At 39.7% G+C, this 10,213-nt stretch overlaps 1 protein-coding gene across 6 annotated transcripts in view; it reads left to right on the top strand.

Annotated features, from left to right (window-relative positions):
- ascc3 (activating signal cointegrator 1 complex subunit 3) overlaps positions 1-10,213 on the top strand; it is a 228,603-nt gene that overhangs the window by 2,053 nt on the left and 216,337 nt on the right. For all 6 annotated transcript variants that reach the window (XR_013300078.1, XR_013300079.1, XM_077599236.1 and 3 more), the window contains exon 2: positions 863-1,013. Coding sequence is in view for 4 of the 6 variants with exons in the window: in XM_077599236.1 (XP_077455362.1) it covers positions 863-1,013 (151 nt within the window). In the remaining 2 variants the exon portion in view is untranslated. The remainder of the gene's footprint in view (positions 1-862; positions 1,014-10,213) is intronic.

Below are 10,213 nucleotides of genomic sequence, written 5' to 3'. Positions count from 1 at the left end.
AATATATAATGTAAAACTAATAATAATAGTAAGGCAAAGCATTTTTCACTGCAAGCAAATATATAATAATGTAAAACTAATAATCCTGACACCAAGACTGTTATTCCGCGAAGTAGATTTTGTGTTTTATATACTGATGCACTGTGATCTTACAGATAAGTATGATTCAATCCAATTTAGCGTGCTTGGTGAGGAATTAAAATTAGACTTTAGTCAGCTGTATCTGGTGGTTGATGGTGTCAAATGCCTTTTTGAGATCAATGAAGATCGCACTAATGACCCTGCCTTCATCTATTTTTGATTTTATGTTTTCTAGAAAGAATCAAACCGCCGTTTTAGTAGAATGATGTTTTCTAAAGCCAAATTGCAACCTACTCGGGGTGTAAGGACTGCTGTTAATGTGATCCACAATTTGCACCGCTACTATTTTTTCCTAGAATTTTGAGACGGCTGGAAGGATGCTTTTGGGTCTGTAGTTATTTTCCAGGGTTCAGGGAAGAGACTCGTTTACGGATTTGTTTATAATAGTGGTTCAGGGAGTTATGAGATATTCTTTATGGTTTTTCAGAAATGTTGCACCCATATTAAACACATCTTTTGCTTTGGAGCTTTTGAGACCAGATACCTCTTTCTCAACTTGTGACTGCGAAACTATGATTAAGAATGGGTTCATTGCTTTACTGTTGTCAATATTTTTATGTACAATTTAGCACATATCTTTAAACATATGTAAAGCATTTAGAAACACATCAAGAAATGACATTATTGGACGTTTTGGAAAGTGCTACTTCAGTGTTTCAACATCTATTAAAAAAAATCGGGAATTTAATTCTGTCTTTTTTTTCCTGGTGTTTGTTGTAAGACCAAACGTTTGAAGAAGCAGGAACTATTCACAAGAGAAGGGCTTACATGGCAGAAGATTTGCCACTTTTGCACTGAGCATCAGGACAATGTGGATCACCATGCTGTTCATCAAGAGTTGAAGAAACTTCTTTTTGCTGCCAAACAGATAGGTAACAGAAATCCACACATAAATACAGCCTCCACATAGAAGAGAGGAATTGATTGATTGGGGGGGGGGGAATTATTATTCCATCGATCAATCAAATACAGTGGTTGGTACCTCGACATACGAGCGTAATCCGTTCCGAGACTGAGATCGTATGACGAGGTTCTCGTAACTCGAGCGGACGTTTCCCATTGAAATGAATGGAAAAAAAAAAAAATAATTCGTTCCAGCCCTCTGAAAAAACACCAAAAACAGGATATTGGATTGGAAAAATGTTTTATTTCTTCTAATTCCCCATCTATTAACAAAGTAACACATAAGTAGTGGTTTAATAGAAATAAAGTGTTTAATCTAACTAAAATTGTGCGGATTTCGCCGAGGGGAGAGGGGCACAAAAGCGGCAGGGGGCTTCATTTTTTTTCCACACGACGCACTCGTAAACAGAACAAACACTCCACCCTCACGTTCGCTATTGATGGGCTGTTTGCTGTCGTACTATTCCCTTCAAAATATTCCGAAAATGATGCACACAAATGTCCTCACAATCGGAGAACGCACGACCACTTGCCAACGAGCAGCAGTCTTATCAGCGATCGCACCGCTGCTCATGGGAGCTTCGGGGGCGCTGGCTAGCGGGTCCTTTTAGCTTGTAGCATCTGTGTTCGCATCCCCTCGAACGGCGCCTATGATATAGTTGCTACCGGGGATGCTGTTGCGAGCACGAGTGTACTTCATTACCCAGAAAGCCCTCTTTTCCCCGCGCATGCGCGTTGTGCGTTTCCTGGTCTGAATAGTTCATCCGGTGCTCGTAAATATTGTTATACACGAAAGATATGCAAAAAAAATGCCATGGCAACCTGGCTTGGTCGCATCACGAAATTTTGACCGCATCACGGGCGAATTATTCGATCGAAATTTCCCCCGTAAGACGAGCATTTTGTATGACGAGCGGTCGTATGACGAGGTACCACTGTAATCATCCCCATCTCATACGTAAAATATCAAAAAGTATGATGGAATGATCGACTAGAAGTTCAAGAGACCCTTTTATCAAGTTTTTTTTTAAATTCTATTTTACCTAAATGTCTTTTTTTAAATGAAAATGTTTGCTTTAGAACCCCAAAACTGAGGAAAAAATATTAATTTTCTTGTTTAGGGCTTTTTCAAAGAACAAATTAAAAGAAGTGTTTTTGTGCCCTTTTCCTCAAACCATGTTAAAATCAGTGGTTTAGTTTTTCTTTAACTCTTTCACATAAAAAATGACTTCACACTTCCAGTTTCTCACTGTAAGAGTCAAGAGTTGTCGCTGTGGGGTTCTGTAGAAGTGATGCGGCTTTGGCAAATTCTCAGACTTCAGTGCGAGCCGACACTTTAGCCCAGGGGTGGGCAAACTGGTCCTCGAGGGCCGCTGTGGTTGCAGGTTTTTGTTCCAACCGATCCAGCACAGATGCTTTGACCAATTAGATTTCTGCAGAAAACAAGAAGCACCTGACTGCAATCCACTGATTGCACTTGTAGGACACTAGATTAGTGAAAAAGTGTCCTCTTTATGGGTTGGGATGAAAACCCGCGCCCACTGCGGATAGTTTGCCCACCCCTGCTTTCGCCCATTCATCCACAATCCATTCACAACTCGTTGCATAACTTGCCTAACCCTGCCTGCCAGTCTTTGTAACTATGTTTGCCATCGGACACTGATTGCTCATAAACCGTTCACATTACATCCGCGGAAACTCAGCAGTGTCTTTTTTTTACTTGTTGAAGCTGATTTTCCAGCTTCCTTCACACGTGCGGACATTGTTGAGGTGCCCCCACTGCAGCTCAATTTCCATGTTCCTGCACGTAGCAGGTAGCTTCAAGCTTTAACTGTGCATCGTAAGCATGTCTCTTTGAAGGTGCCATTTTTGGTGGTCAAATTGATATTGTTTTCCAAAATGCATACCTACATTATATGTTGCTTTTCTTGCCCCCAGACCCCTTTCACACCTGCATCCTGTTGTCATTAACGTCAGGCCTTTGATCAATATTCAACTAGCGGGCTGGCAAGAAATGCACCCAGAAAGTCAAACGATCAGTCATACAGCGACATACAATTTTGTATTTTGTGAATACTTTAGGAATCCTGCATTTTAAATCACCTGTTGTCTCTTTATTTCTCAAGGTTCCGTGCGTGTTTATTTCCTGATAAGAACTCCAGTAAAAGCCACTTGTTCCAAGCCAATCAATTTATTAACTTGACAGGAGTCACAAAGAGTGCACTGGGGGCAGTCCATTACCATCTCAGCCTTACCACAGATGTAATAATATGACCAAAACTCTGTCTTGTAAGCATTATAATACAAGTTGAAAACAAAGAATTGCCTTTCTCTGATTGGTTAGTAGTCCATTAACTTTTGCCTGTTGTGGGGGACCTCGGCTCCCCAGACGTGCATTCTTCTTAGAAGATAAGGGAGCGCCTTGCTTCCTCCATTTGGTTAATCTGTAAACGGGGTGTTTGTGTTCCCTTGTGTCCAACAGTTTTATTACCTCCTATATACATCAGTAGTTTGGTCAAAAAAAATCCTGCTCAAGAAAAACAGACTCAGTTCTCCTCACTGGATATATTTCAATAAGAGCTGGGCGATATGACAAAAACTGTCATCATGATTAAAAAATAAAAAAAATCTGTCTAGCGATAATTATAACGATGACTTTGAAACTTCAAACTTCTGTGAATAAGTAATTAAATACATTTTCTGCTTATTCAAATATGACATTAACTATGTTAACTTACTTTATAAGAAAAGAGAATATGGCATAGGTATTTTAAGTATAAACAAATAATTTTGTTGTTCTGTTGTCAATAAAGACAAGACAACTCACCCTTATGAAAAGTAAACAATAAAACCAGCAGAAAGACAGATGTCTTTATTTTTTTTATAAATTTGCCATCAAACCCTAATTTGCTGTGAAATATGAAATAAATTAGTCAACTAACATCATCACAATTGGCAAGCAGACTATTTACAGCCTCAAAAAAAGAAACATTGTAAATGTACCCCACTTATGGCCATTTACAAAAAATAAAATAAAAAAGTTGGATGAATTTAACTGTTGGAATAATGATTAATACCAGTAAATAATTATTAGTAATATTTAATTAAAATTGGAAGACATCTTTCACATTTATGGTTACAACTTGCAAGGAGGATAGTCGTAACGCCGCTTCGTTCCCAAGCATTCTGACGTGTAGTATATTTTTCATCGTATTTAGTCGCGACAAACGGAAAACATTTCAATGTAATCTGATTCAAAACAATTGCCATTATTAGATTGAAACCAAAACACTTGCGTAAGAATTTGCAGTATAAGCATAATAATTTCTTTATAAGGTAAACTGCCGGCGTCCCAGACAAAACAATTTATGAGTCCTTTGTAGATCATTGCGAACTTGCATCTGGGTGTCTGGGTTGCGAGGTCTATCTCCCAGTAAACAGTCCTTGGAGGGTGAGGTGTTATGTCAACAAGCTGGAGCCAGCAGGGTGACCTCGAGTTTGCCCCAGTCTCAAATTAAAGACACTCTTATACAAAAGTAATTAAATGCATACATCTATAATATTATCATGAATTAATTTATAGCCTTATTACGTATTAAAAATGCTTACAAAACAAATAGAAACATCCCATAATAAATCCAACATTTCCCTCCTTTTTATTATATGTTTGTTATTCATTTTATGGCAAGATGAGAGGGATATCTCCGTTGGCTGCTTTAATTTTACCCGCTTAGGCTCTACTCGTTCGGCTGGTCTGAAAAGCAAAAAAACAAAATCATTTTCGCCCAATTCTTTCTCGGAATTACCATGCTTCTGGAATTCACTGCTTCTGGAATTCACTGCTCCTCTCAGTACGTTTCATCAGCAGATGATATAATTCATGCAATTTAGAATTCGTAGGGGCAATCGCAGTGGTTATAAGTCGGCCAATGATCTTAAGCAGGGAATAACACAAGACCCACATAATGTCAAAATCGTAGCAAAAATGTCTACGGAAAATGCAACAGATTAGGCCAAATCTTTGTATGTACGAAGGCCTTATCCAACCTATCTGTCAAGCGGATAATTCTACTCCAGGATGCTTTTTCATATTGCGGTTTAGGGTCTGCAGGCCATCGTTGGCGCTGGTGTGGGACCCAGTGGGGGACGTGTTGTTGAGTGCAACATTTTCAAACATTGCATACGCCCCCTGCTCCTTCAAGAAGCATTTCAACCGCTGCACGATCCTGGAACGCCATCAGACTAGTGGCTGCCAGTTGTTCCTTTATCGCCACAAATCCCTGTTCAGTATAATTTCCAAGGTTTTGGACATTGTAATGCAGGTAATTTATCACATTTTTGTTTTGGGGTACTTAAAAGAAAAATAGACTCCCAACCTGCTGCGACCTGATTAGCCAACTTATACTCATCTGGTACGCCCCGGGGATGCCAATCGCATCAATGTATGTTGGATCTCCCTCTCTCCATACCGATCGACGCCGTCGGGAGGGACCCACCATCATACTGGATTTCAGCCAATTGTATCTCCTTCACTGTAGATGGAAAAACAGACACTGGTAAAAGCAGTGACCCCAAGGCACAAAGTCCTGCCACGTTTCAGCAGGAGTCGTATAATTTATTTCCACCCCACCACCATCATAGGTCAGAACGTGGTACCAGGGTGTAGTCGGTTTTAGGACGTGGGCACACCACGTCCCCAGCTTCAGACCATGCCCTGTAAGGTTGAAGCAGGTAAAATGATCAAACACAACATGTGTTGAAAAGTTAGATTTGTCCTTTGCTCTTGGAACAGGGTATACATTATTTCAATTCTCACACTTTGGCTTACATCTTCTCCTTTACACAATCAGGGGTAATTTGCGCGGGTACTACTCTTAAGAGAGGTCGGCCCCCTACATGTTATACAGGTTTGATTTATAATAGCTGCATTTTCCATCAACAATAACCAATTATTTCTTACCGCCTCCCGTTTGGGAACTCCCTGTTGCGGAAATGAATTCTCTGGTCATCTCAGATTTTAATTTTACTATGGCGGATCCGGGTGTTTCCATCTCTGACGATTTTCTTACCGTCCATAGACTTAGGAAAAACGTCAGACAAGGATCCACAAGTTAATTTGTCAGTCTGAATAATGATTTGTAATGCCCCCACCGTATGGGTTAATTTTATTAGGCCTGATGGTTCTTCGCATGCGTGTTATCCAAGCTTGCCAATCTAGACCAGTTTCTGCAACAAGGTTTCCCCAATCTGTTTTAGGACTGTTGAGTACCACACATATTCTCTATAAAATCCATATGTATCCTTTGAAATGGATATGTAGCTTTTGTAGCTTGACATAAGAGGGAATCGCCCGTGTTTTGGCCATATATTCCGCATATAGATTGAATCCATAACCTCCCCCTTTTTTGAGGCATGGAATTTACCATGACTCAAAATGGCAGCCCTCCTAGATAAGTCTTTTGTTTTTGTTTAGTCCCCCAGGTTACCAAAATTTCCCATTGCAGAAATAAAAAAAAAATCATTTGGCGAAATGCTTTTCTTTTTGTTTCTGTCCTACTCTGCCACCGCCACCCTCGAAAGGCTTATCAGCGATTTCAGAAATCTTCCACCTTGATATTAGAATATTGATATATCTTGGTGGCTAGCCAATTAAAACACAAAAGACAGACACTCATCCACGCTCGCACTCATAATCAAGGAATTTAGTGCTCCCCCAATCATCCATAATTTTGGTTTGTTGGAGTAAAACTGGAGTACCCGGAGAAAACCTACGAATTTTTTGAGGACACCAGGAATACTCCACACTCTGGAAGGTCTGGATCCACCCCGCATTAGTAGATCCTCGAACCGCAAGGTTGATGCCTGAAGAAACTAGGTAATTAATGTATTAGATTCACGTGCCACATATCTAAAAATCGAAATTTGTTCAATTGCCACCGCCCCTGACCCCAGTCAGTCAGCATGTGGACTGCCATGCGAGTGGCTGTGATTAACTATCTATTCGCCAATAATGCAATAACGGAAAAGTTGTTACACATTGAAACACACACACACACACACCCTTTAAGTATTTTAACTGTTTGTAAAACTTTACCTCCATATTCTGCATTAAGTTACACCCCCTTTCAATGCTATCGAATTTTGCCCATTCTAGTCACCCCATCTACTTAAAGCATTTCTCAAAGGTTGATATTTTATAATTTGGAGATGTTATTTTTTAAACATAGACATTATTTCATCACTCGTTTCACACCATGAAAGGCCCCACCAGAATTTGTTGTAGATATTCCCCTTTATCTAAGCTTGTTATTGCCAATCGTTATCACCGTAGCATTTAGGTGTATTAACCCCATAATTGCAATGCAGTAAGTTTTGGCTAAATTCTCAATTTGTATGCCCCTAAAGCAGGGATGGCCAAACCGGTCCTCGAGGGCCGCTGTGGGTGCAGGTTTTTGTTCCAACCGATCCAGCACAGACATTTTGACCAATGAGATTTCTGAAGAAAACAAGAAGCACCTGACTGCAATCCACTGATTGCACTTGTAGGACACCCGATTGGTGAAAAGGTGTAATCTTGATGGGTTGGAATGAAAACCCGCACCCACTGCGGCCCTTTGTGGAATAGTTTGGACACCCCTGCCCTAAAGCAATAGATAGTAACATCCCAATAGTCATCAATATGACCTATACCAAAGCATATTTCCCCCTTCAGGCCAAACAGGGAATGTCTTTTGTGCACTTAAAGACGCTCCATGTTTCTTCTAGGGAATCCTAAATCCATTTTCTTATCTACCCCAGCCAATTTCAATTTACCTAATAAATTGGACGAATGCCATGAATTTTCTCATGCGATTTCTGCATTGTTAATTTCATGTCTGATCTCTTTAACAACCAAATAACTCTTAATACCTAAGACATAATTTGCAAATCACCCCATACTATGTTTACTTCAGATAAGAGCTATTTCCTATAGCTCTCTGTTACCACAAAAAATCTACAATAATTAAATTAGAGAAATCAACCTTTTACTAGGCATTTCCTAATTACAATTTTCAATGTTTAATAAAGGACCCACAAATCGTCACCAATATGCCATAATATTGTAAAAAAAATCCATTCATTTTTTTGTAACCAGCCAATCTCCTATATTAAAGTATTTTGAACAATCCAACCATTCAAAAACAGTAATAATATCGTTTTATCCTCCAAAACTAGCTCTCTTCAATTAAGAGCCCTTTGAACTTCACAAAACAAAAAATAAAATAATAATAATAGCATTATTCCCAATTCCAAAGCTTTTACCAAATCAATTTTTGCCAAACAGATTTTCTATCACCTTGAAAGACATTTCTGATTAAATCCAAAGAATAAGTGCGAAGGTCATTGCGGAAACCCTGCTGCTTTTATTATGAAGTGTTTAACGGAAGCGCGCCCTTAGCCACTAACTGTGACCTTTACGAATGCTGCGAAGCAGCTTATCAATGTTGACATTCCTAAGCGACCTCTTTTTCTTTCTGCGCACAATGTTTCGCCTCCTGTGCTCAATTACAACGCTTTTTAGAGAAGACTAAATTAATTCCTCTCCCGATATCCAACTATATCACAATATTTTGCCAAGACCCCATAATCACAATATGCTGCAAGCATAGCAAAACCCATTTCTGCCCTCAAGTTTGCTTCAGCACCCCCAAGGCCAATTATTGTTCACGGAAGGGGTCCCCCAAAAATTTTAGTCGATTGTGCGGTCCGCGCGCATACTATACTGAATGTCTAACACCGTCAAATCAGCCGCACCAAAACAGAGCGCTTCCCCCGCAGTCGACGCATTATTTGGCAAGTTTAGAGTATGACAAAAACGCAGTTTTGGCAACCCCGCTAAACATTTAATTGGCCGTTTTGCATTTCTTTTAACCAAAATATTCCCGCTAGCAGACGGGAACGAAACCAGGATAAGCCACAATAAGCCATTTCATTCCAGTACATTGACAGTACATTTAGTTACTATTAACAAAGTATGCCTAGCACTTGGAAATAACCATTTTAATTGCCGTTTTACAACTTTCAGTATCACCCAAAAATCCAATTGAATTCCATTCACAAAGAATGTGATCTCTGGTTTAACCAAATCAAATGCCAGTGATTCCATTAAATTTAGCTCAACATTCTCATGTTCAAAATCCTCATTCAAATCATTTTGAGCAGGCCTGCCTTGTTTTTAGAGACCTTTTTGTCCAGGCAATCACGCGATATATGCCCCAATTTTCCACAAACCCAGCACATAGCATTTTTGAAAACCCGATTTCTGTTTAACCTCATTTGTTTTTTCCAACCTCTTGGCTAACATTCCTATTCTCTCCCCGTCAGCCGAGGAGGCCGCGCTATCTTTTATTTTTTATTTTTTCACACAACGGACCCGTTTTATCACCCTTCTTTCTGTGGAACAAGCCGCCTCGCTTGTATCTCCCTTCACATATTATATATAGATTACTTCTATGCTTGGTGCGTATTTTATCCTGCAGGTTTTAATATTTCATGCATATTTAAGCTGGCCAGCAAACCCATATTTGTTTATCCATAAATTTAGGTGTTTAACCCTTGTAGCGCTTTGATTTGCTACAAATTTCCAATCTTTACACGGCAGACACTGTTTCAGATCGTCATCCCTAGCCGCTTTGATATTCGAGCTGCCCATTTTGAAGGGAGTTCGCGTGCACTCAGTTATCAGTTAGTTATCTTTCTTTTCCGCCTTTTATTATCGGAACTACACACGTAACAAATGTATACCCTAGCCTGATATACTGTCGGAGTTATATTTGTACTTTTCCGGACCACAGTACAGGACACCCCGAACTGCCCTCAGTTTTATAGACTCATGCTCTGTCTCTTTACCTGGTAGAGACTAGTATGCCCAGGTGTTAGGTTTATCCTTAGGTATTTCCAAATTCAGCTTTCAATAAAAAAGGCATCTGTAGTCACATCTCCATTTAATTCTTGCAAGAGAGAATACATCCACCCGCTCGTCCGGTCAAGATTATTCTAACAACTCGAAGTCCGCTTCGCTAATTTATTCATAAGATTTTAACGCCATGCCCCACAGAAGTCTAAACATTCGTAGAGTCTCACAACAATTTTGTACAGTTATCAAAACAATTGTAGGTCCTGTCGAATC

The sequence above is a fragment of the Stigmatopora argus genome, chromosome 4 (genome assembly GCF_051989625.1).
Source record: "Stigmatopora argus isolate UIUO_Sarg chromosome 4, RoL_Sarg_1.0, whole genome shotgun sequence".
In the NCBI taxonomy this organism is placed as follows: Eukaryota; Metazoa; Chordata; class Actinopteri; order Syngnathiformes; family Syngnathidae; genus Stigmatopora; species Stigmatopora argus.
The sequence above is the reverse complement of the archived record's forward strand: the minus strand, read 5'-3'. Positions and strand labels throughout refer to the sequence as shown.